Source organism: Gavia stellata, chromosome 28 (genome assembly GCF_030936135.1).
Source record: "Gavia stellata isolate bGavSte3 chromosome 28, bGavSte3.hap2, whole genome shotgun sequence".
Classification (NCBI taxonomy): Eukaryota; Metazoa; Chordata; class Aves; order Gaviiformes; family Gaviidae; genus Gavia; species Gavia stellata.
The window spans coordinates 940,582-966,359 of record NC_082621.1 but is presented as its reverse complement, the minus strand read 5'-3'; the positions used below and the strand labels follow the sequence as shown (position 1 = coordinate 966,359).

Genomic DNA, 25,778 nt, shown 5'->3' with positions numbered 1-25,778 from the left:
TGCTGCCCAGAGAACAGCTCCACAGCCCCAAACCCGCAGACCCTCTCCCTCCCCATTTCTCCCCAGGGAAAGAAGGGGACCCACCGTGCCGAGGTGCCGGGCTGCCTCTGCCCCACTCCCTGTGCTGCCGCTGGCTCCGGGAAGGGAGCCTGGCCAGTGAGTCAGCGCTCAGCTGGGGCTGCCAGAGCCCTGCGTCTCCTTTTGGCCCAGCTCCTGCATGTACAGTAACTCTCCCCACAGGGGACCTTGTTCAGACACGTGTGAGCAGCTCCCATCACCCCAGATGCCGCCGTCCCCCCCGCCACCAGCATTCGGCTGCCAGATGACCTGGTGACCTGCCCCATGGGGGCTGACGGGGAGCTGGGCGAGAGCAGGAGGACGGTGGACGTGGGGCACCGGCTGGTGGTGGTGGGCCAGGAGAAACAGGGCCGTGGCTCAGCCCGCGCCCGGGTGCACGTGCAGACCTGTGCTTGCTGCTCTCTGCCCTGCCCCGATGCCGTCATGCAGCTCCTGCCCGGACACCTCCCTGCCTGTGCAGCCTCGTGGCGGGGCCGGGCTGGGATTGACCCGAAGCCCCTTCCCCACCCTGCACCCGGGTGCGAGGCTCGGCAGCAGCTGAGCGGCGCTGGGGTGGCTGGGCTCGCTCCGGGCTATTTTTTCCCCTCAGCTGCTGCGGCAGGAGCCTGGGGCTGGGGAGGGGACGCTGCTCGGGGCGAGGAGCCTCTGCAAGTGCCTGGGTCGGGGGGCTGCAGAGCAGCAAGGCCAATGTGTGGGGTGAGGGTGAGGATGAGGCGGTGGTTCAGTCCCGCTGCTGGGATGGGGGTAACTGCAGTCGTGCCCTGCCCCAGTCCAGGGGATGTCCCCAGAGGGGTCCCTGGAGAGCCCCCAGAGCTGGGGCAGGGAACATCCCTGCTGTCCTGCAGGGAAGGGTATGGACACAGCCAGGCTGGGGCTCCCACAGCCCGTTAGATCCTCTCCGGATGCTCAGGCGACCCCAGGAGGCAGCATCTGCCTGAAGCATCGTTCAGAAACGGGTCTCTCCCCGCACCCGAGGCCGAGGCCGTCAGGGGATGGACTCCTGCCCCAGCAGTTCACCCTGCCTGCTGCCTGCCTTCCCAGCCGGAACAGGCTCCCCAGCACACAGCTCAGCTCTGGCTCTGTCACCTTTGCTCTGTCGTGACCCCTCAGCACCCAACGCTCTGCCCCTGCCGCAGACCTCGCCACCCCCGGCATGGGCTCCCTGTGCCCAAGGGCTGGGCCCTCCGTTCCCTTCCCGCTGCAGAAATACCCTCAGCAGCGTCAGCCTCTTCCCACACAGTGGGAAAACGCTCCCGGCTCCCGCGCAGACTTCCCGCTTCAGGTACCGGGCAGCACGAAGCACAGCCAGACCCCGGCCTCCGCCGCCAAGCCCCCTCCCAGGCGGCTGCTGCTGCAGCCAAACCGACCCCCAGGCCCCCCGGGCCCCCGTCGCTGCCGCAGGCCCCCGGCTGCGAACGCGGAGGGAGTGGGAGATCCCGCCGGGCGAGGGGCGAAGGCCTCGGCAGCAAAGCATGGAAATGTGTTATGGGTGTCAGAGCCCACGAGTGGGAGTGGGGCCGCGGGGGGAGCCGAGCACCGGGAGAAGGGGCGAGACAAGGCAAATTCTCCGGGGGGCTCTGGCAGCCCCCACCTGTGACACCCCCGGGGGACTGGCACGGCACAGCCTGGGGCTCGCCCACCGGGGCTGCCCCGGCACTCGGGGCTCTTTCCCCCGGGGGAAAGCAGGACACTGGGGGGAGCCAGAGGCTGAGTGCCCCCCCATGACAGCGGGGACCCGGTGCGCCCGGGGGGATCGCGGGTCGGTGCACCCCAGAGGGGAGGCGGGACACCGGGAGGGGGGGCTCGGTGCACCCGGGGGTGCGGGGGGTGCCGGAGCTCGGTGCACTGGGGGATGCCGGGGGCGATAGCTCTCGGTGCAGCGGGGGTCCCGGGGGGCGATAGCTCTCGGTGCAGCGGGGGTCCCGGGGCGCGGGGCGCACTCACCGCTGGGCGCTGCTCCCGGCGCGGAGGCGGCGGCGGGGCCCTCGTACATCGCTCCCGCGGCCCCGCCGGTAACAAAAGCCGCTCCCCGGGCAGGTGCGGAGCGCGGCCGGGCATGCCGGGACCTGTAGTCCGGCCCGCCGCCTCCCGGGGCGCCTCCCCGGCCCTCCCCGCCCGGGCCTGCCCTCCCCGGGGGACGCAGCTCCGGCTGTCCTGGTGCAGCTGTCCTCTGGCTCCGCTTCCCCAGAAATCCAGGCAGTGACCCCCCCAGCAGCCCTGTCACGGTGGCACTGTGGGTCTCAGGACATGCAGTCCTGCCCCAGTGAGGGGACCCCAGGGTGGGCGAGGGGCACATCCCTGCCCCTGGCCCCGGGAGGTGCCGGTTCCCATGGCCGTGCCCTGGGAACAGCCGCGGGACCCGGCCCCCTCCTGGGGCAGATGCTTTGGGACATCTCCAGGCCCACTGGAGACACCTCAAGGACAGCCGGATCTGACACCGGAAACATCCCTGATACCCGCAGCGGGGCTGGCTGGGAGCCCCGAGGGGGCATCCAGGCTCAGCTCCACCAAACCCCCATCCCAGGGCACACAGGGCTGGAGCCCCATATTCCACACCCCCCCAGACATGGATACTTGGGGTGCAGCCAAGTGCTGGCAGCTCCGCTGGGGACCCTGGGACAGGGGTGAGACTTGGCGCAGGCTGGGAGCAGAAGCTCTCCATCTGCTTCCCCGAGTCACGCTGGGGACCCACGCAGCAGGGCAGCAGAGCCTGCACCCCTGGTGATGCAGGTCTGGGTGCACAAGTTCTCTCCCACACTGCACAGCCCAGGCTGCAAGGGCTGGCCTGGCTGAATGGCGTGCCCCCCCTTCCTCACAGGGGGCTTATTCCCGTTGCCTGCCACTGATCCGTCTCTTGTTCTGGCAGCGGCTGCAGCAGGCAGAGGGCTGCCTGGCCCCCAGCCTCGTCCCGTGAGCCACCGAGCCGCCCCGGCCCCGCTGCCCTCCGGAAGCACGCTCGGCCCTGCCAGGGCTGCCCGGAAAGCAGCTGTTGTTTTGCTCGTCCCTGGTCCTGGCACGAGCGGCGGCAGGAAGCATGGCCGCATCCCTGCTGCACCGGGGCTTGGCTGCGGCCACAGGGCTGAGCTCAGTGCAGGATGTTTCCCCGAGCCGGCAGGACAGTGCTGGAGCCGGCCCTGCTTCCCAGACCGGCTCCTGCTGCCTTTGTCCACAGCTCATTCCTGCTCCAGCCCAGGCTGCTACCGGGACCAACCACGGCACACCACAACAGACACGTAAACCTTCATGTCCTGCCGCGCTCTGCAGCAGCCGGGCCCCGTGCATGGTGGGCACCCACCTTCCCATTCCCCCACCTCCCTCTGTGGCACAGCTGGGCACAGCAGCGGAGCTGAGCGAACGCGTGAGGACAGAGGGGTTGATGCTGACAGGGAGGGGGAACGGCTGCGACTTTGTTCCCAGCTCCCTTTGATCACGTCCCCCCATCTCCCCGCGCTGGCAGCAGCCGTGTCAGGCTGATTAGTGTCTTGCCCGTGGCTGCACAGCACGAGCTGTACTACAGCAGGCAGAGCTTGGAGCCAGGGGGTCGGGGACAATGTCCTGGCTCTCGAGCTGCCTCCCCGTGTCACGGTGGTGGGTATCTCACCAAACCAATGCAGCAATCGCAGCACCCTGAGCCACCGGCGCAGTGCAGACATCACTGCGTGACCCAACTCCCCTCTCCAGGTCCCCCACCTCTGCCCGAGCAGCCCCCGGGCACCCGGACGTCCCCCACGGGATGGATGCATGGGGCAGAGGTACAAACCTGCCAAGGATGGGAATGTGGGTGTCCCGCGGCCGCCCCTGTTTCACCCTTCCACCCCCCGGCACGTACACCCCAGCAGACGAAACCCACAGTGCTGCCCCCGCCCGCAGCCTCGCAGGGAACTGCTGCAGGCAATCTCCTGCCTCCGGGCTCAGCCTGCGCTGCTTCGCCCAAAAAGGTGCCGTGGGAAAGCCCGGGGCGGCTGGCTGCCGGCGGTGGCTGTCCCTGGCCCCGTCCCCATGCCGAGGAGGCCGCCAAGCAGATGGGCAGCCCTGAAGTTGGTGGGTAACTTGGCGAACAGACAGTTTCCACCTCCCAGCACGATCCCTGCCTGGCGCCCGGCGCCGCTTCCCCATTGCCCTCCCTGGGCGCAGCTGTCAGACTTAGCATTTCAGCTGAGAATATTTCCTCCTGCCATCTGCTCCGGCTATGAAGCTGGGCTGCGGAAGAAGGCAACCAGGTTTGACTGAGTAAATCACTTTTTTAACCTAGTCTCACGCGGCTCCATCCAGGGTTCGCTCCATCAATCTGCGGCGCTCGCTCCCGACCGGCACATTTATCCCCCAGAGCTCATTAAAGTGAGCTCTGTGCAGCAGCAGAGAAGAGACGGCGGTGATGCTGCCTAACGAACAAACATCTTAATTACTGGGAGGTTCTACCTCCTGACAGAGCAGACAGACGCCTGGACGGAGCCAGCATGCTAACGACCCAGGACAGTGAGGGAAGGGCTGGCAGCGCATCCGGGTGCCCGGCTGATGGCAGGAGCCGCTGCCGGTGCGGCGGGGCTGGGAGCAGGTGGCCTGTGCCCTGCTGAGCATCGTCCCCGAGGCGCAGGGAGAGGCCCAGCCTGCTTGTCCCCCTGGTCACCACCTGAGCCCTTGGCCAGGCACAGCAGGTCAGAGCATGGGAACGAGCTCATCCAAGGCCATCCAGCCCCACGGGAGGGAACGAGCTCATCCAAGGCCATCCAGCCCCACGGGAGGGAACCCCCAACGCCTGGCCCAAGGAGGGCGATGGCCACCTTCGCCCCGGCTGCCCCAAGGGGACTCACTGGCCTTCCCCAGCAGACAGAAGAACAGCCTCAGGGCAACACGGGGCTGGGGGGTTATTTTATTCTTTGCTTTGGTCTATACAAAAACAACTTACAGAAATAATAAAATCTTCCATTTCTGAACCACACTCCAGTAACTGTCCATCCCTTTCCGGTGGAAGCATTAAACCACCATCAGATCTAGAGCCTCTTTAAAAAATGTGTTAGATAAGGGAGGAGGGGACGGAAACACACCACACCAAAAAGAAGGGAAACAGGTTAAAATGTGCAACAGAGATCAGTACAAGGACACAGTTCCTAATGCTGGAGTCACTCCTCTATGGGTACTGGTAGGATAGGCAGGTACACAAAGTCAGCTCCCCAACGGCTGATCGGAAAGAATTAAACTGCAGACATCCTGATGGCTAAAACGAAGGTCCTGGGACACGGCACCCTTTGTTTTCAGCAAACTCTGGATTGGCCTGATTAAGTTAGAGTTCGCAGAAAGCAAAGGGTTTTCCTGTGTTAGATTCCTTTCCTAGAACACTAACACGCAGAACAAATAGCGGGGAAGTTAGAAAGCACAAACTTAAAGATGGCAAAAGCCGTTGGCACCATATTAAAAATAAAAAAGAAATATATATTCATAGAAAAGACTATTTTGCCAATGAAAGGTTGCTAATGGTGCAGGGTTTGTGTGTTTTAAAGCTTCAGAAACAGTATCTTGGATGCTGGATGCGGCAGTAGGCGCTCGAAGCAGTCCCAGGAGGAAGGACCTTCTCCACAGACCCACAGCGAAGAAAAAAAATTGAAAAATAAAACCTCTTGTGGGAATGGAAAAGTTTGTCTTCTCAGGCACTTCTGTCTCCCAAGTCCTTCTTGCGAATGCTCAGCTCTGGGGCCACCCTCTTCTCTATGGAGAAAACACCTGCACGCGGCAGGAGAGAGCTCCCGTTACTCGACCAAGGGGAGTTTTGGAGGAGACCACAGCCCAGGGCCCCCCGAGCCCATGTGGCGAAGGGGGTGCTGACCCACAGCAGTGCTGGGGACCCCACAGCAGCACTGGGGACCCCGCGGCATGCCGGGCACCAGCAGCCAGCCCTGCCTCCCCTGGCCACCCACCCGGCTCCAGGACTGAGCGCGCCCTCGGTAAGTGCCCGCAGCCCGGGTACACGCCAGCAACTACCTGGTGTGGGGGCTGCGGGGCGGGTTAGGCGAGCATGTGGTCAGCGAAGGGCGCTCGGACACCGTCGCTGTAGGCGTCCATGGGGTAGTCCCCATCCATGTCCATGTGCATGTCGATGGGGTCCAGGGGGATGTCACCCGAGTACATGGGGCGGTAGCCGGGGTCCAGCTCTGCAGGGAAGGGATGTGGCAACCTCAGCTCCCGCCAGCGAGAGACTTCTCCAGACCTCAGCCACCCTCCTCCTGGTCCCCCGCCTGGGGCAGCGTGTGGCACGTGGTGCTGCAAAGGACACAAGAGCCACCCGCCACCACCCTGCCCCAAGCCTCTGGGCCAGCCCAGGCAGACAGGCGAGCGGCTCCCGGGGGAGCTGAGCATCCCGCTGAGCATCCCCAGGCAGGCTGGGATGGCACTTTGCCGGCAGCCACCCAAGAAAGGTTTTAAAACCAGCCTGGTTTGGTGAGATGAGGCAACTGCCCCACCAGAGCACAGCCCATGGCGGGACCCCGCAGGAAGAGCTGGCGCCGTACTCACCATCTGAGTAGGGCTCGTTGATGGGGATCATGCTCTGAGCCTACGAAAGAAGGTGACACAGTTGAAGAGGGGATTCGTGCGCACAGATACCGCAACCCAGGGCTGCTGGAGAGCTGAGGCCACAGCCCCTCCACCCCCCGCCTCCCCCCGTTTGCCAGTCGCTCCTGTCTGAGCTCTGGTTGGAGGCAGTGGCGGCAGCTTTTGGAGGCAGGACGGGGCCATCGCAAGAGGCCCCGGTTTCCCCAGGGAAAAGGGCTTCTCTCCACACCCAGCAGGATGCTCACCGCCTCCCAGGCTGCTGGGTCGTGCTTGAAGAGGGAGTTGGTGAGCTCCACGGAGACGCGCTTCCTGTAATCGGGGTTCTTGTCCTCTGAGATTCGGAAGAGCACGGCGGCCGCGTAGGTGGCTGCAGGGGAAGGGCAGCAGCCTCAGCTCCCGGTGCCGCGTGGCACCGAAGCACCAGAAGCCCCAGACCGGCTGCAGCTGGGGCAATGCCAGGTGGCGGAGAGCCCCCGGCACAGGGCCTGGCGTGGCGGCACTCACCCGTCCCCTCGTTCCTGGAGTGCAGCAGCTCCATCAGGGGAGCCGAGGCCCCCTCAGCATCAATGGCATCTGCCGCCTCCTTGTCCTGGGCCAGCTCGCACAGCACGCCAGCCGCGACACGCTGGATGTTCTCCACCGGCGAGTAGAGGAGCTGTCAGGAGAGATTAGTGGCAACATGAAGCAGCCAGCGAGGAGCTGTCGCGCTCCTGATGCGGTCTGACGCGCGCGGGCACTGCCAGCCAAGCGCCGTGGCTCCCTGGCCGCAGCACCGCAGGGCTGTGCCGGCCGGGCGGAAGGTGGCAGAGCGCAGCCCCCGTGTCCCTCCAGCCTCTGACCTGCACGAAGAGAGGGATGGTGTTGAGGCGGAAGATCTCCATGCGGTTCATGGGGTCCCGGGCCAGGATGTGCAGTGCCCCTGTGCACCCCTCCACGATCTCTTCCATCTTCACTCCGTCCTGCCGGGGGACAAGCGCTCAGCTGGGGCCCTGGAGCAGCCGGGACGCCCCACACCAGGGCACGACCACCCTGAGCATGGGCACAGGCTTTTGGGGTGCCAGGAGCAGGGCAGAGGGGCACTCACCGTGTAGGGCTGCTGCGTGCCGGCTGCCACGTGCCGCTGGGCGTCCTGGTGAGCCTTGACCAGCAGCTGGACCAGGCGGGGGATGACGGCGGCCTCCTGGAGCGGGGCATGGTTGGCTGGGCACAGCGCCAGGTTGCGGATCAGGCCTATGGTAGCCTGGAGGAGGGAAGGGGGAAGAAGAGATTCATCTCAACCGTGGGTCAGAGCAGCATGTGCTCCCCACGGGACCCGCCAGCCAGGCCCCCCTCCCCCTGCCTGTCCCACCCCATCCCCCTCCGCGGCGCAGGCGCAGATCCCACACCGGATCCGGCCCTCTCCCCGTGGGGGAGGCCGGGGCGAGTATTGATTCCAGCCCTGAGCAGCCAGCACGAGCCATTTCCTCCATTAGCTGCTGTCAAGGATGACGCCCAACTGGACCAGGGCTGCGGTGACAGCAGCCCGCCGTCACTCCCGCGCACAGCACCAGCAGCGCGTCCCACCATGGGCCAGCAGCCGGGGGCTCGCTTCAGCCCAGCCACTGGCTTCCTCTGGCCCCCAACATCCCCCCGGCCCCTTACCTTGACCAGTGGCCACTGGTTGGGCTGGTTGAGGAGCTTGACAATAGCGGGGATGCCGTAGTTGAGCCGCACCGAGTTCTGCGCCATCTCAGCTTCAGGGTGCCGGCTGGTGAGGTGCCGGAGAGCACAGACGGCCGGCTCGGTGATGTCCTCCTTGTCACCCGCCCGCAGGATGGTGTGGATCAGGGCCTCCACCCCGTTCGACTGCGTCACCAGGGTCTTGTTCTTGCTGTTGTTGCAGGTCAGGTTGGAGAGGGTGCCGGTGGCACAGGTCAGCACGTTCACGTCGTCAGAGCTCAGCTGGTTCACCAGGATCTTGAGGACACCATCCAGCCCCTCCTGCAGGAGCAGGGACAGGAGGTCGGAGCAGCCCCCCCGCAGCCGGATCTGGGCTCAGCCAGCGGCTGGGCTGCAGCCCCACGCCCGTCCCCTGTGTCTCTTGCCTGGGCACGGGGAGCCGGAGCTGCTCCCCCCGGACGGGCCGGACACCCGGCCTTGGCGAGGAGGAGCCCCCTCCCGCAAGGACAGCTCCTGCCATCGCAGAGAGGATCCAGCCCCCAGCCATACTCTTCTTCCCAGACCTGGCACCCTCTCCCCCCTTGAGACCCAGGCCTGTGTGGCTGCCCTTGCTGGAGCTTGCACACTCCCAGCTCTGGACCCCGGCCCCCCAGCACCCCACATCCCGGCCCCACGCGCCCCCCGGCTCTGCATGGGCCAGAGCAGGCAGCAATGGTGGAGAGGCAACGTTTGCGCCTCTCCCTGTCCCCCTGCAGCCAGGGCTGCTTTTCTGCAATGCCGGCATGGCGTGAGCGACAGGCGCTCCCGACATGTGCAGCTTCACTTAGAGTTTAATGTCTCCAGCAGCTTTTCCCTGCTGGGAAGTGCGAACAATGCACCCGCCGGCACTCCCTGAGCAGTCCCGGGGCGACCCCGGTCCCAGCCATGCCAGCAGGCAGCCAGCAGCGGGGCAGGAAGGAGTTAAAGGCACCATGGCTTCGTCCCCCCCTCAGTCTGCAGAGCCAGGGGACAGTTACACGCCAACCCAAATAGTTTCCACACTGCATCAGGCGCTAATCTGCACGGCGAGGCGGCCCCAGCAGATGGGGAACGCATCAGGAGGCAGCAAAGGGCTGGGGAGAGCAACCCTGGAGCAGAGCTTGGGGTCACCCTCGCACCGGCTGCCACTCACGGGCACAACCGCCTCGGTAACAGCTCAGCTGAGCACGTCAGCAACTGCCGGTGGCCTCGGCCCCCCGCCGGGGACACGGCAGGAGCATTGGCAGCTGACTGGCATGGGAAGGGCCGTGGGCAGTAATGCAGCTTCCCGCGACGCCAGGCAAACCCCTGCTGCAGCGGGGCTCGGACACAGCCAGGCATCCCCTCGCTCTGCCAGGCACACACGCTGCCACAGCCCGCAGCTCACAGGGACTGGAAATGGCACAAGGACGTCGCTTTGGATTCAGTCTGGCACAAGCAGAGGGCGAGGGGCAGCCCGGCAGCTGGTACGGAGAAGCCTCCGAAATGCTGCGTTGAAGCACGACTCAGGGTCCCGCAGACTCACCTGTTTGGTAGCCACGTCAGAGAGGTTTCGCAGGGTCCAGAGACAGTTCTGGACCAGCCTGGGGCTGGAGCTGGTCAGGTGCTTGCCCAACGCCTGCATGCCGCCTGCCGGGGAAGGAGACACCAGCCCATCTGTAAATACCCAAAGCTGCCCCAGCAGAGAGGAGAAGGGAGAGACAGTGGGTCTGCCTGGGGAGCATGGGCTGGGCACCACCCAACCGATGCCTCCAACGCGCGATGCAGCCTCACGGTTTAGAGGAGGCTAAATGCGGTGCAGGAAGACATTTCCCGGCCGGCCAGGCCAGATCCTGCCCACGCACGGTGCCAGGAAAGCAGCTCAGCAGCCTTTCAGAGCACAAAACCAGGCCACACGCAGGTGGTTTCACCTGGCTGCGCAAGGCATCTGCCTGACCCGCACATCAGATGCGAGACGGCACCCTCAGCTGCATCATCCTGACACCACCATCCTACTCCAGTTTGACACCAGCTCTGCCGCAGCCCCCCAGCCCCTCTTACCAGCCTCGACGATAGCAGGCTTGTTGCTGGGACACACCGACAGCACCTTGAGCACCCGGCTCGTGGTCCAGAGCAGCTTCTCATAGTTGTAGCTGCGCATGATCTGCACCAGGGCCTGGGGTCCTCCGTTGGCCAAAATAATCAGCTGCAAGACAGAAGGGCCAGGGTCGGAGCGTGCGGCAGCTCTGGGCTGCTGGGACCACCACTCTGGATTCCCCAGCTCGTGCCAGGACACAAGTCAGGCAGGAGGTCCAACCCCTCGGCATGCAGGAGTGCTTCAGGTCACCCCCGCCAGGACCGTGCACTGCCACCGCCCCCCCCAGCCCTGTGCACCGGGGTCCCTCGCCCTGCGCCGCAGGCGGGACAGGCAGCAGCCCCCGGCTCAGCCAGCGTCAGAGCAGGTCCAGGGACCAAACCTCCGCGCGTGGCCGGGACAACTCCTGCGTAGGAGGAGAGGAGCAGCTAAAGAACAAAGATAGAGGCACTGCCCGGAGCAGCGGGGGGAGAAACCCAGCCGAGCCGATCTACCAGCCAGACTGGGACAGTCTGCACTTTTGGGGACGCTCCACCTGTGAGAGGTCGGACGCAGCAGCGTTGCAGACAGCACAACTACTCCGCTGCTGGCTGCGGCCAGGGGGCACGTGGGCTGAGACGGTGGGAGCTCCCACGCTTGCCTCCCGGGCTTCTGTCTGCGAGGAGCAAGGTTGGGCAACCACTCCCTCCTGCAAGACCCCACGGCGTGGGGCAGGTCAGGGTCCCCAGGCCCACCTTGCTCTCCTGGTTCCCGTAGGCAAGGAGCTGAAGGCAGTCGGTGGTGATAGCCAGGAACTTGGGGTTGTTCTTGTTCAGCAGGGGAACCATCTTCTGCAGGCCATCGGCCAGGCGCACAGCCATCTTGGCCCCTTCCTGGTAGAGCAGCAGGTTGTGCAGGGTGGTGATGGCGTAGAAGAGGACTGACTCGACCGGCGAGCTGCAGGCAGGCGGCACAGAGCCACGTCAGCGCGGGCAGCTGCCTCCGGGCTCACCAGGCTGCCAGCAGAGCCCCCAGGGCTGCCCCGAGCCCCAACTCCCGCCCAGTGCCCTTCCGCAGGAGCCGGTGCGATGCCACCGTGCTGCGTGGCCCGAGGGCAGCCCTCGGGGAAGGGACGCCTCCTCCTCGGGGCAGAGCAGAGACCGAGCCCCATCTCCATGAACAAGGCAGTGTGGGGGATCGATCCCCTCCTCCTGCCCCCACACAGGCTCCAAATGCAGCAAACCCCTGGGGGCTTTCGCAGGCTAAAAGGCTCAAGGTGTCCCACTCCCTTGTTCTGGGGTGAGCAGGAGGACCCACGTCTAGGGGCAGCACGAGCCCTCCCCTCCTCTGCCCCCAGCCCAGGCACTCTCCTGGCTGCCAGCCCGGGAGGGACCACTCGGCTCTGCCATCCTCTCGGGACCCCCCACCAGCACCCACGTACCTCAGCATCCTGACGAGGGCCGGGATGCCGCCGGACTTGAAGATGGAGAGCAGGCCCTCGCGGTGGTGCGAGAGGTTGTGCAGGATGCTGGTGGTGCAGCGGGCCGTGTCCAGGTCGCTGGTGCTCTGCATGGTGCGGACCACGGCCGCCACGATCTGGGGCGACTGCATCAGGGCGCGGCGCGACGCCTCCTTCTTGGAGAGCTGGTTGACAATCATGGCTGCTTTGCTGACAACCACCTGGCGGGGGAAGAAGCCGGTGGGTGGGACAGGGTTCCACTGCTGCCCATCACAGCAGGGACAGGAGGGATCCCACTCTGCCGGGTGGCAGCCGGCCCAGGGCTGCCACGCGTCGTGCCGGGCAAGGCGGTGCTGGAGCAGCAGAGCTGGCACAGCAGCGCAGCAAGGATTGCTATTTTTAACAATCCTCATCCACGATGCTCCAGGTGCTACACTGCAGTTTGCAGCAGTGGGCAGCGTACGGTTGGGTCCACGGAGCACAGGCGTCCTGCAGGGATGGGCAGGGGGAGGGCGGGGGGGGGCTGGAGCACCGAGAGCCAGCAAGAAGCACTCAGGGTCTGTGCGAGGCCAGGGCAGGAGAGCCGCGGCCGAGCAGCAAGGACAGGCTGTGAGGAGATGCGGGTGGGCAGAGGTGGGCTCAGTCCTGTTGCGGGGTGGAGGCAACTGCAGAGCTTTGTCAAGAAGAAGGAGCCGGACGGCGGCCACGGAGCCCCGCAAGGATGGGAGCCCGGCTGTGCTGCCATGGCTGGGGAAGCGCACCCCACAAGCCCGGCAGCTGAAAGCCCAGAGACATGCGCAGGCAAACCATGCTTCCTTACCGGGTCCTCATCATTGAGCAGCTTGGTCAGCTCCGGGATGGCACGGGTGGCCAGTTCAGCATCGTCCTGGTAGTTGATGAGGTGCACGATGGCCGATTTCAGCATCTGCGAGGGCTCTGCCAGGCGCTGCACGTTGGTCTGCTGCCCCTCCAGCTGGGTGGTGATGAGCAGGGAGCGGTCCTCCACCGTCTCGGGGTACATGGCAGCCCGGACGCGCTGGGCCCGGGTCATGGCCAGCTGAGCCTCCATGTCCGCTGCAGGGGGAGACGGCGAGGCAGCGTTAGTCTCGGACTCTCTCCGAGGAGGGCTCCCAGCCCTGCTTTCCAATTTCAATTAGCTGAGCAAGAGCTTAGCACAACGACACCGGCAACGTCAGCAGTCCCAGCACGCTCTGCAAGGAGCCGGTGCTTCAAAGCGTAAACAGATACGGCAGCACAGAGATAAGACAACACTCAGTCAGGCAGCGTGATTAGGCAGTTGTCACACAAGGCCCATTAATTAAAAAATTAATGATATTTGCAACTTGGGACCAGCTGGCACTGGGTATTAGAAGGACACGCAGGCCTTCCCCATCGAGGATGCCAGGACAAGAGCGACCTGAGGGGCAGAGATGCTGCAGCAGCCACCCGCGGTCCCCACCTCTGCGGCACCGGGACCACGCAGGGCTCGTCCCTCTCCACGGGGCTCTGCCTCCTTGGGGGAGCTGGTGAGTAAACCCTCCAGGGCCCATCGCTGATGGGGAAACCGCAGAGGTGAGCAGAGCAAGCCAGCCCTCTTTTAAGTGATAAAGCCGGGGGAAGCATCTCCTTTGGCTTTGGGGGCTGCGTCTCCGCATGCTTCACCCTCGCAGCAGCAGCAGAAGACAGGCTGGCCGGCGGGGCTTTATGGCACATGCCGGCAGCTCTGCCAGCCGCGCTGAGACAGGTTTCCCGAGCAGGCAGACAGGCAGCAGACCAGACTGCCGATCCGTGGGCCGGGATCAGCTGTTCCTATTTCAAGCCAACCCACCGGTGCACTCGGATGTGTGTGCACAGCTCAGCAGCAGTGCGGGCTGGCTGCGCGCCGCCCCTACGCAAGAGCCTCTCAGCGCAGGGAAGGAGGACAGGAGGGAGCATATTTTAGGCAGTAACAACTCCCGGGGTGTGGAAGGTGGCGTGGAGGAGTGCCCAGAAGGAGCACAGCTCGTGGGGGAGGCGGAGGAAGGCAGGAGCCAAGCAGCCGAGCTCGTGGATGTGCCTGGCCCCGCAGCCCCTACCTTGCGCTTGGCTCTGGCCCTGGCTCCCTCCCTGGCAGTAGCTCGTGGTGGTCGTCTTCTTGATGGTGTACTGCTTCCCATAGACCTCATCATCGTCCCCAAGGCACTTGCTGCTGACGGAGGGCACCTGGGTGTTGACGCCGGAGTGGATGCCCGAGTCGTAGGTGTAGGTTTGCTGCCACTCCGTCACCTTGATCGGCTGCTCCATCATGTTCATCACCTCCATGGCTGCTCTGCAGGGCAGGGAGGGGAGAAGTTAGGCCTCCGGCAGAGCCCAGGTCACTGCAGCACCCTCCTGCCCCTCTCCTGCACTGAACCCTGCGGCAGACCCCAGCGCGCAGCCGGCCCCTGCGCAGCCCACGAGCAGATCGCTATCTGCCCTCCTCCCCGACGCGAGATGAAAGGCGGCACCAGGATGACGAACCCACAGCTCAGCACTTTGCTGCTCGTGTTCAGACATGAACCGTGGCTGCAACCAGCGCTGAGCCGTCAGCCAGCGCCTGCCGCGCAACACCGTGTCTCACCGCCTCGGCGGGGAAGGTGTGAGCAGGCTCTGCCCGGCGCAGAGGGACCCTGCAGCCAGGCTCCCCGCTCGCCCCATGGCCAGGCCCCCCACCACTCCAGGCTTTCCCGGCTACCCACCGGCTTTTTAAAGACCAGTTTCCAGAGACAGGACCTGGGAGAGAGCTGGGGACAGCCACAAGGCTGGAGCTCCAAGAATAAAATGAACCTTCTTAGAAGCCCTCTGGGAAACTCCTAAAGCACCTAAAAATAACCAGGGAAAGCCACTGGCTCGGCTCTCCCATGGGTGCTCAGCACAACAAGTGCCCATGGCGTGGTCTGGGGCTGGGCGCTCCTCATGCTGTGCCGAGCACCATGCCGTGGCTGCGCAGTGCCGGGACAGGGCAGCCCAGCACATCTCAAAACTCACGACAAACCAGCCAAGGTTGCTTGCGAGCAGGGCTGGGTTTCCCTTGTCTTTAATTTGGGGACGCAGGGGGAGGGAGGATGGCTCATGGATTAACCCCTGAGCTCATCGGGGCAGCTTGGAGCTGTGAGTCACCAGTGCTGCATCCAGCCCCCCGGCACAGCCAGGACAGGAGGGATGGAGGCAGGCAGGGAGGGATGGAGGCAGGCAAGGAGGGATGGAGGCAGCACCCAGCCAGCCCTATCACCACCACCCCAGCACCCGCCGGGACTTCTGCCCCTTCCTCCAGCTGCACAGGAGGCTGCGCAGGGGTGGGGATGAGTCAGAGTTTCAGAGGCGATAAGAGGCGAAAGGAGCAGCTGCCGCCCGGCGCCCGGCATAGCTGGGTGCAGCAGCAACCGCGCTTCCAAATAGAGGCGTAATTACCACCTCCACCGGCACTGATTCATGCAGCAAGCTGGATCAGGGCGGCCGCGCGCCCCTGGCTCCGCTCCAGCGGCCGGCACAGCTTGGGGCTCGCAGGGGCCAGCCAGGCTGGTGTGGCAGCCTTGGGCCCCAGCACCCTCCTCGGGGGAGCGAGGGGAACAGGGGACAAGCCCCCTGCCAGCCCCAGCCCCCCGCCATGCCAGCGGCTGAGTCAGGGCGTTGGGTGGGGGCCGAGGACGCAGCTCACGCGGGGCAGCCTGGCAGGGCACGGCGCGCATGGGCTTGGCGCAGCTCGCCCCAGCGCTGCCGGCTGTTCCCAAGGAGCGGCCGAGCCCTCGCGAGCGGCACAGACCAGCGCTCACAGGGAAAAATCCCAGCCCGGGCACAAACGCTCATTCCTGGGGAACAGCAGCTGGGTGGGAGGCAGGAGCCCCACCACATTCCCGTCCCCCCGGCTGGATGCATCCCCCTGTGTCTGTCCCCCCGTCCAGCCACCTTCCCGCAGCCACGGCAGGGCGCTGCTCCTGTCAATTCAGTATTTTTTTGAGCTGTCAAGCAGCAATCCACAGACTAAGTACTGCTCCGGCTTTAATGGGTTATGCATAATGCATGTTTATAAGGCAGCAAGAGAGGGACCCACTAATGGAGGCCAGCGGGGGCAGATCATTCCCGGGCTCGAGCTGGGGTTTCCGTTTGGCGTGGCAGGGTGGTGCGTGACACACAGTGCCGGGGGCGAGGGGCGAGCCCAGCTCCGCTCCCCACCCCGTGCCAGAGCAGGGTTCGGCCAGGAGAGCCCCTCTGCTGAGCCGGGAGTGCCACAGCGCCGCACACCCCCTGTATTCATGAGCTGTTGCTCCCTTGAGCAAGTCGTCCCAGCTAGGTCACTCTGGCCACGGTGGCAGAGCCTCCAAATTGTGTTGGGAAGGCCGAGAAAAGCAATGCCAAACCATGGCCAAGGAAGCATGGCAGGCAGGAGAGCTTTCTGCTGGCACCGGTGGGGCAAGTTGCCGCGGCGCAGGAGCTGGTGCGAGCCATCGTGCATCCCAGCCAGGAGCTGGCGTGCAGAGCCCGGGCAGCAGGGCTGTGGCCAGAGGGACCCCAGGCCGACGCTGGAAAGCTGCCCTGGACAGGGTGAGCAAGGGGAGAGCGGAGCCAAGGGCAGGAACGCTCCCTGCACCAGAGAGGGGAGGTATAAGGACCCCAAGCACCCACCCCAGCCAGGGCAGGGACCCAGAGGCAGCAGCGAGCTGGAGCTGGCAGGAGGGGCTGCCTGCACCGTTGGTCAACCGGTAACGGCTGCTCTACAATTTACAGGCGTTTGACAGGCACTTAATTTTTCAAACCTCCATGAGTTCAGCTCAGACACCAGCTTCTTCCAGAGCCCTGCATTATGCATGAGCCACCCCCCCGCCACCCCCTCCGTCTGCACTGCCGGCACCCCGGAGACATCAAAAGCCAGCAAAGCTCCTCAGAGCCCAGACACAAGCTCAGGTGATCGGCCCCAGACAAGCTCCAAGCAGGAGAGTGGGTCCAAGCTAATGAGCACCGTGTTAGACCCATCTGAGCACAGCACCCTGCAGCGGGGGGAGAGGGGGCCACCAGGGATGGGCGTTACATGGCTCAGGGGACTCTCCATTCCCACAAGCCCCCCAGAAGGGACCACGGGCACCTCATTGACCACAGCCCCCATCCTTCCCCTGGAGCATCACCCTGCCAGCAGCCCCGGGGGGTTTGCTCACTGCCGCAGGCAGCCAGCAAGGCTAGCAGCGCCCGCGGAGGTGACGGGGCCAGCGGAGCAAATGTCAGATGCTCCAGCAGCAAGCAGTGACATTTTCCGAACCCTGTGTTAAGCATCCTCTGCTTGTTACCCAGCAAGGGCCAGACACGAGTTTCTCCCCCATCACCCACAGCTGGGCTGTCCCTGGACGTCCTCCCTCCTCCTCAGCAGGATCAGAGCGAGACGGGTGGTCCCCCAGGCAGGGGATGCTGGTTATGCCTGCGTTCACCTTCAGCAGGAGCCATTCACCAGTGATGCTTCTGGTGGTGAAGGGCTGCAGTGGGGCAGGACCCCCACCATCCCCAGGAAGCAGGGAAGGGGAAGGCAGCGGTTCATGCAGGAGGGAGAAGCCAGGGGTATTTAGGGCACATGTGAAAATATCTGCCCTTGAGCACAGGGGATGCTCAGGTGGGCTCCAGCCCCCTCCATGACCAGGCCTGTCCTTAGGATGACTGCTGCTGTGGCCGGCCCTTATCTCCCTCCCAGTGGGCTGTTATTAACCAGAGCGGTACCACCAAGCCCCGACTGAACCCCCCGCCTGCACAGAGCTGAGACCCCCGGGGATACAGGACTCACTCCCGGGAACAGCAAGAACAGCAAGAAACAACGAGGCAGATGTGGGGGACCCCACAGAGGGGGACAGCAGGTTTGGGGGAGCACCTCCCTGTGGGACATGGGGCTGGCAGGGGCTTCAGCCACACGCCGTGCAGGGGAGAGCCAGGAGAAGGTTAATCCCTCTCCTACCACTTCCCACAGCCAGGAACGCTGGGGAAGGCAGAGGAAGCTCCCACGGCTGTAAGGCACCAGCCAGCAGCTCATCCGCCCCCAGAGCCATTTGATCAGCGGCCAGGCGGCATTGCCCCCCCTCGAGACACCGTCTGCGGAGGAAGTCTCCAGCAAACACGCAGCCCTGGGCCTGACCAGCCCTTCCCTCCAGCTGCCAGCAGAAGCCTTCGGCCTCACGCAGGCAGGACACAGCCAACAGACATACAGCTGAGCTGCCCAGAACAGCAGCAGGGAAGCCATGAATGGTGCTTCATGCAAAAATAGTTATGGCCCAGGGACTTCTTGGGGGGCAGCGGTCCCTGGGGCAAGCAGCCATGACCCCCAATGGGGGGGTCACCCCCGAGTGAGCAGGTGGGGGACACAGAGCACCCCCACATCCCAAGTCCCAGGCAGGGGCTGCACGGGAGCAGGCACCAGGACGGGGGGTCGGTGGGTGTGAGAGGCAGCCTGAGCACATCACGGGTAGCTCCAGCCTGCCCTCGCCCCTGCGCAGAGCAGAACAGTGCGGGATGCCGGCCAAGGGGCTGCAATAGCCCTACACAGAGCCCCATCCTTGCACGCATCCTTCCCAGCCCCGCCAGGAACAGAGAGCAGCAGTGCTGGAGGTGCCCCTGCTTAGGACCCGCACCATGCAAGGGGGTGAGCTCGGCTGTGGGAAGCATGCGAGCGATTGTAATTACAGTCACTTAGGCTTTTAAGAAAAGGAAAGAGGCAGTTAAGGCAATTCAACAAATGCAGTATGAGAAAAGACTCTATTTTAGAAGCACTTATGCTACACACAAGCGATCTCCGGTCCTCCCCACCGCCTGGAGAAGCCAGGGAATTAGTGACCGCTTGCTCAGACAGTGAGGCTGGAGGACAGCAGCCTCGACAGCAGCGGAGCCCTGCTAGGGGCAAGGACACCCGGGGCTCGGTGCACCCGAGAGCGCTGCACCCCAAGATCCCCCATCACCTGCAACCCCCTGCCCAGAGGCACCCAGAAGCAACACCATTGCACCGATGGCTAACGAAGCTGGGGCAGCAGCTAACGAAGCTCCTGCAGACACTGCAGCAGACCCAGGGCTGTACAAAAGCTTCAATGGTTTTGAAGAGGATCCCTCGCAGGAGCACGCAGCAGGAGCAGGCAGAGAAAGGAGCTTTTCAAGACCTCACCAGCATCAATGGTAAGTGTTAGAGTCAGATCCCAGCTACCACAAGCCCTTTCAATGGGGCTTTACAGCAAAGATAAGTGGAAAAATTCAAAGGGGAACGAGAGCAGCTTGAAGTTTAATGAGGAGGAGACAGGCAACCAGCTTCTTGTTAGAAAGTGGGCTGTAACAGCACGAGGCTGCCCCGGCCCTACACACAAAGGAGCCGATGGCCTTTGTTCGCCGGCACTCGCAGGTCCAGAGCGGCTCCCAGCCACCCCACCAGCTCCGAGAACTTCAGGTCACTCGAGGAGGGCAGCGAGGGGTGCAAGAGCTGCTCTTCAGGCCCAGGCTCCCCCTCACTGGAGGGGGCTCTAAAACCCTATGTATTTTCCAGCTGCTCCTGGTGAGGTTAAGTTTGAGCTGCCAAAAGCCCCGTGCAGCAGCCCCGCTCCCACTATTCAGGCAGCACCAGGGGTGCCACATCCCCCTGCGCACAGCGAGACTAGTGTCCCGTGGCAGAGCTGGCCCCGGCAGAGCAGCGTCTCCACCACAACCCGCTCCACTGATGGTCTCCATCGAAGCAGAGCATGTTCCCAGGCCTCTGGAAGTGCCTCGCCTTCACCCAAATTAACAGCTACTGACAGCTCCAGCACGTGCCAAGTCCAGGCTGTAATATTTTGACACTTCACATCCCAAAATGACAAGGTATTATCCATCAAGTGCTCTCCCACAGCGAGAGCATGACACCCACCCTCCCGCAGCACACCGAGGAGTAGCCGAGCCCTCGCACAGGGCACCACGGCCCCGGGAACCGCCGGGCACCTGGGACTCGTGCAAGAACCATGCCAAAGCACTGTCCACTGAACCATGGCTTGGGCTTCCCCGAGAGCCCCGCTGCCCACGCCGTGCCCTGCCGCAGCCCCGGCTCGCCCAGCGTTACCTCCCTGCCCCACGTGCACAGCACTGCTGGGCACCAGCACGGATCCAGCAGCTCTGTTGTGCCCTGATTTGGGGGCAGCTCCCCCTCGCACAGCTCCAGTGCCGTGTCTGGCCGGCTCTGCCTGCGCAGGGCAACCCCATGGCAGGACCCAGCCCAAGGAGGGGTTTCCCAGGGACATTCACATGCCAAAACCCATAGTGGGGTCTCTGGCAGAGCATCTCCCCTCCCCGCACACCCGCTTGCTGGCACAGACATCACCATCCATGGAGACAGCGGGATCAGGAGGACCCACACGGGCACATCCCCTCCTTAATACAAGTTTGCTGATCTCATTAGAAACGCTGCTGGGAAAGACGGGAACTCGCCACTTGTCCATGGAAAGGAGAACTGGCATGATGCAATTAATCACAATAACTCCATCTGGATAGGAAAAAAATAATCATTATTTTGTTTTAAAGAGCACAAAAACCAAGTTGTCCTTTAAGAACATGATAATTGCAGGCTTTAAATTCAGGCTTTGAGCTGTTCCCAGCTCCACTCATGGCGTCCAGAAACACGGGATTTTACCACCTGGCCCTGATGCTGCCGGAGAAGCTGAGGCAGCGGGGAGGGACGCAGGGCTGCTGAGCCCCGGCTTAATTTCTCCATCCAATTGCATTACATCTGTAAAGTTCAGACGCTTCACAAGAAATTATCACCAACACCCGTCAGCACCCGGCCTGTCGGAGCAAGTCAATGATTTGTCACCAGGGCTCTGCCGGCGCGTCACAACGATTACGGCAGGGCTCCTCACAGCAGCCAAAGGTCTCTCCCCCACCAGCGAAGCACACGCACTTTATCCAGCCATCCACCCCCAAAAGCCATGCGGAACCGCGGCGCATCCCACACCACAGGGTCTGCGTCGCCAGCAGCAGAGCAGGCTCCTTCCCAGGAGGGCACTGCTGCTCACTCGCCTTCTCCGCCTCCTGTGGGTTTGATCACCCAGGCCTGGGATATTCGGAAAACACCGAGCATCCCACCTCCACCCCCTCCACCCAGCCACCAGCTCCAGTTCCTGCTCAGGGTCTCGGAAGGACCCCAAGGACTCTCTCGGTTCAGACGAGCACAGACATCGCAGGACTGCCCGATGAGCCCCAGCATCCGCAGGTGCAGCACCAGGCTCCTGCCCTGTTTGCAAAGCGACTTCGGAGCTGAGCGACTGAGGCGTGTTGAAATGCCTCCAGGCCTGTCAGCAGCCACAGCAAAACCCATCAGGGCTGGCATATTTGGAAGGGTATTTCAAACCTCTGCCTAATTAGAAACATCTTCATCTCCCCCCGCGGCCGTTGACAAGCCATGCAGCATTCCCGCACCAGAGGTGGGAAGAGAAGGCAGCAAGGGGCTCTGCCCATCGAGGCACCCGCGTGGCTCTGAAGCCAACCCAGTTTAAGCACAGACATGGCGTTTAGCTGCTCAGGTCAAGTTTTAAGCCTTCTTTGGAGAGGGAGTACCTGCACCTTCACACCCCCGCTGCCCTCCACCGCTTCACCAGTGTCCCTGGGGAAGGGGTGTAAAACCAACCCTCCTGAAGCAGAGAACGCTGCAGCGATTCGAGGCACCAGTGCAGCCCTGGTGTCCTCCTGAGCTGCCATTCCAGCTGCTTCCATCTGCGTAGACCAACCCAGGACACCCCATAGTCTCACGGGACTGAGAGCCACCACCCAAGCCCCAGCTCTGGGTGATGCTGGGTGCCCCACACACCCTGTCTAGGTAGGAAAGCAGCGGCTGAAATCAAGGTAAAAGCCAAAGTCCAAGGTAGACTCACACTGTTTTAATAGAAATTAAATTTCTTTTTAACTTCTGTTAATTAGAAGCCAGTCTAATTTAAATCTTCAAGACTAGCGCAAGTCTTGGTACAGATGCTGCAATTAAAGTCTTGCAAGTTCTCTGCAAAGAGCCTCCGCTTCCCCAGCTTGCAAAGTGGGGGCCAAGGGCAGCTCCGCTCCCGAAGGCTCTGCCATCTGCGAGCGGCAGCGCGCCCGGTAGAAGCACCGTCTTAAACCCTGGAGATCTGGAAGCGCGATAAAAAGCCAAATCCCATCAAGTGCTCCCACACCAAACCACAGCCTTGAAGGGAAGCCATCGTCACAGGAACAGCCTCAGCTGAAAGCCGTGCAGCTGTGCCACAGTTGCCTGCCCCAGCTGCTAGAGCTGATTAAGGACTTCAGGTGGGGGAAACAAAGGGGAGAGTTAATGGGATTAGGACAGCCCTGAACATTACACTGAAATACAGCGCTGGGACCACAGGGGAAATTCTCCAAGGTCCCCGGCTGCAGCCAAGCCATGAGCCGCCCACACCGCCGAGGCAGTCGAGGCTCCAGGCACAGTGCACATCACTCACACGCCCATCCCCAGCAGATCCCCCCCCAGCAGCCCGGCTCGGCCCCACCGGGATGCACGCGCTTCCTGGAGCCGGCAAGGACACGCCACATCGCCCAGACAATAGACCGCAAACGCCATTGTCTGGAAGCGAGGGCCCTGCCTCAGCCGCCCCCACCTTCCCCCGGTGCCCCGGGAGCCCCCTGAGCATTGGACACCCACGTCTCCCCCAGCACCCGCGCAAGAGCCGGCCCTGGAGGGGAAAACACCCCTCAGCCACTGATGCCAGGAGCTCCGTGCGTTCCTGTCCTGACGGCCAACTTGTTTATGCCAAATTAGCAGCAAAATGGGTTTTTCATGACACTTTATGGAAACCTTCCAAAGCGATGAATGATTACAGGCTTCAGATGTGCAAAGACGGTTTCACTGGGTACCCCGCACGCTTCCAGTGGACTCTAATAAAACACCAACAAGGACACAGAAACGGACCTTAAAATCTCCCCAGCCCCGTTACCAGCAGAGCCGGACACCTGCTCCCCCAAGAGCGAGAGCAGGGCCAGGAGCGGACCCCGCGGGCGCCACACCCGCCCTGGATGCAGATGACAGCCCTGAGCAAAGGCCCCCGGCAGTCCCGGCACAGCTCCAGCCCCGTCCCCACGGCAGCTGGCAGGGAGACGCTTCGCCCCCGGCAGCCTGCCAGCCCAACGGCAGACGGGTGCGAGACTGCCGGGTGTCGGGGCTGGCAAGCGGCACCAGCGCCAAAACCAGCACGACGTGGGCTGGAGCAAGAGGTGCAGCAAGCGGGGGGCCGGACCCAGCTGGGTCATGGGGCGTCCCTGGCCCCCGTCACCCTTCCAGCACGGGGAAGCCGACAGGGAGCATCGCCCCAGACAGAGGGCTCGCCAAGGCACCCCGACAGCATCGCAGGGAAGCCGGGGGGTGCAGGGACACTGCTGCCCAGCAAGAGCGGGTGCAGGCTGCTGCCGTCACAGCGCAGCGGGCACGACAGTGGCACGGGTCACCCAGGACCGTGCCCGGCAGGCAGCCGTGCCCTCTCGGCACGCGGTCACGCTCCTCTCGCGGCACAAACGTCTCTCCAAGTTGCTGGTACGACAGCCTACGTCTTCCTTCTCCGGGCAACTCCCAGCAGCGCTTCAGCATGATCCCTTCCTCCGAGCGCGAAGCTGGAGAATTAAGCCGACCGCTCAGCGAGGCAACCGGAGGGCTCTCCGCTCTCCCAGCGCCGGCGGCGAAGGCGGCCGAGTCTCGCTCCCCCCTCCCCGGCGCGGACACCCGCGGTCAGCCGCTGGCGGGGGGCTCGGCTGGGGGCCCCGCGCTCCTCCGTCCCGCGGCGGGGCCGCCCGGGGGACACGGGGCCGCCCCGACTCCTCCTCGGCCCCCTCGGAGAGCGCTCCGCGAGCCCGGCGGAGGGCGCGGGGCGGCCCACGGGCGGCGACGGCGGCACCCAGGCGGGGTGACTCACGGCACGGCGGCCGCGGCACCGAGCGGCCACGGTTTACGCAAGAGCCCCCGGGCCACCCAAGGCCTCGCCCGCGGAACGGCGGCTGCGAGCGCGCCCGGGCGGTGCCGGGGACGGAGCCGCCGCCTCGCACCGGGGCGCGCGGTCGCAACTCGCAAGCCCGCTCCCGCGGCGCCGGGCGGGGAGCGGGGGCCGGGAGAGCGCGGGCGCCCGCGGGGGCTCGCCCCGGGGACCCGCCCGACCGGATCCGCGCAGGCCGGGCTCGGCCACCGACAGCCGCGGCGCCCGCGCCGGCCCCGCGCGGGACGGGACGGGCGCACGGGCAGCTCCGCCGCCTGCGGGAGAGCCCTGCCCCGGGCGGCGACGAGACCGGCCCGGGGAGCCCGGTTCCTCCCAGCCCCGAGCGCGGCCGCTCCCCAGCCCCGCACGGCGGAGCCCGCCCAGCCCCGCCGCTGCCCAGCCCCGGTCGCCGGGCCCCGCGCCGGCCCCCCCCCGCCCGGGCCCCCCCGGTCGCTGCAGCCCCGGCCCCGCTCACCTGCGCGGCGGCTCCCCGGGCGCGGACACTGGCGGCCGCCCCGCTCCTGCCCGAACAAAAGGCGAGCAGCGCCCCGCGCGCCGCCCCGCCCCCGCCCCGCCCTGCCCCGCCCAGGCACACGCCCCGCCCTCGCGCCGCCGCGCCGCTATTGGACCGCCCGCTCGCCCGTCAACCCCGCGGCCGGCCGGGCACCGCCCCCGCCGGACGTGTTTATCCGCTCTCCATTGGCGGGGGCGCGGCCGCCCCGCCCTTCGCCGGCAGGCGATTGGGCGGCGGGGCGGGGCGGGCGGGGCGCGGCGGTGGGCGGGGAAGGGCGCGGCCGCGAGGGACCACCTGGGTGACGTCACGGGGCGGGGCGAGGTGGGGGCCGGGGCGGGGCCGGGGCGGGGCCAGGGACCTTCCCCTGGGCGGGGCCGGGACGTACCTGGGCAGGGCGGGGGCAGCCCCGGCGGTGCGGGGACCCCCCGAGCGCTGTGGGGGTGCGGGGACCCCGGCGGGGGGGGACGGGGTGTGCCCGTGGGGTGCCGGGACCCTGCGGGGGAGCTCGGGCACCCCACGGCCGCGCCCCTGCGTGTCGCCCTCCCACACACCTCCGGCGTCGCCCGTGGGCTGCAGGCAGCCCGGTCCCGCGGGGGCTCCGGCCAGACCCGGCCGGAGCGTGGGGCCGCGGGCGGGGGCTCGGCGCTGCCCGCCCAGCCCTGCCGCCCCCCGGTTGTCCTCCCCGCTCCCGCCCGCCCCGGCCTGGCCGGGCCGCCGTCAGAGGCCTCGCGCAGCCGCGCCGTGGGCGCCGCGTGGGCCTCCCCTGCCTCCCGCCGCGGTGGCCGTGTGGGCCTCCATGGGTGCCCGGGCACGGAGCCGGCAGCGGCGGGGCAGGGCCCGGCCCGGGGCATCACCCAGCCCCGGGAAGCGGCTCCGCACCGCCCGGGTGGGGAAACTGAGGCAGGAGCCCAGCAGCGGCAGCGAGGCGCGGGGGAAGCGCTCGGGCGGCTGACGGCAGCCTGCGTCACCTCCGTCCCCGCCAGACTGGTCCAGCCGGGTGCTGCGTCCCGGCTCACCCGCTCCCCGCTGGCCCCGGGCGAGGCCTCCGTCACCCAGCACCGAGACACCGATGAGCACCCGGCGCCAGGGCACGTCCCAGCCCACAGCGGGGATCCCTGGGCCTCCTGCTCCCCAGATTTGGGGATGGGGCGAGGGGACACGTCCTGCACCCCCCGCCATCAGCCCCTGCGCAGTCCCCTGCCACGTCTGGCTGCAGGCGCTGACTCAGTTGGGAAATCGCAGCTCCGGAGGGAGGCGAGAGACGGAGCTTCAAACGCCCCTGCAAGAAAATGGGATTTCATTGCTGTGCACAGAGCGGGGGATCCAAAGCACAGCAAGAGACCCCCAGCACAAGGAATGGGGCACACGGCATGGCACGGCATGGCACGGCATGGCACAGCACGGCAGGGCAGGGCACAGCGCAGCTGAGGTGACAGGCAAAAAACTCATTTATGTTCTTTCTTGATCAAGGTCAGGGGACTCAGGGAAGCG

The 25,778-nt window shown here is 65.1% G+C and overlaps 1 protein-coding gene across 1 annotated transcript; it reads right to left on the bottom strand.

The window, feature by feature from the left end:
* Positions 1–4,926: 4,926 nt before the first annotated feature.
* Positions 4,927–24,276, bottom strand: JUP (junction plakoglobin). Its single transcript, XM_059830411.1, has 15 exons — positions 24,249–24,276; positions 13,889–14,121; positions 12,634–12,887; positions 11,796–12,034; positions 11,110–11,311; positions 10,342–10,486; positions 9,827–9,930; positions 8,266–8,604; positions 7,709–7,864; positions 7,464–7,583; positions 7,129–7,279; positions 6,870–6,991; positions 6,586–6,625; positions 6,055–6,224; positions 4,927–5,796 (listed from the first exon to the last, which is right to left on the bottom strand). Exons 2-14 carry the CDS (start codon positions 14,112–14,114, stop codon positions 6,079–6,081), a joined length of 2,244 nt encoding a protein of 747 aa, XP_059686394.1. The 5' UTR covers positions 14,115–14,121; positions 24,249–24,276; the 3' UTR covers positions 4,927–5,796; positions 6,055–6,078.
* Between the last annotated feature and the right edge of the window lie 1,502 nt (positions 24,277–25,778).

Excerpts from the sequence above, each read along its gene's own strand:
- JUP (XM_059830411.1), bottom strand. The coding sequence starts at position 14,114 with ATGGAGGTGATGAACATGATGGAGCAGCCGATCAAGGTGACGGAGTGG. Across the intron at positions 8,605-9,826 it reads CTGACGTGGCTACCAAACAG|GAGGGGCTGGATGGTGTCCT; the intron begins GTGAGTCTGCGG and ends CTGCTCCTGCAG. Across the intron at positions 6,626-6,869 it reads ACCCAGCAGCCTGGGAGGCG|GCTCAGAGCATGATCCCCAT; the intron begins GTGAGCATCCTG and ends CTTCTTTCGTAG.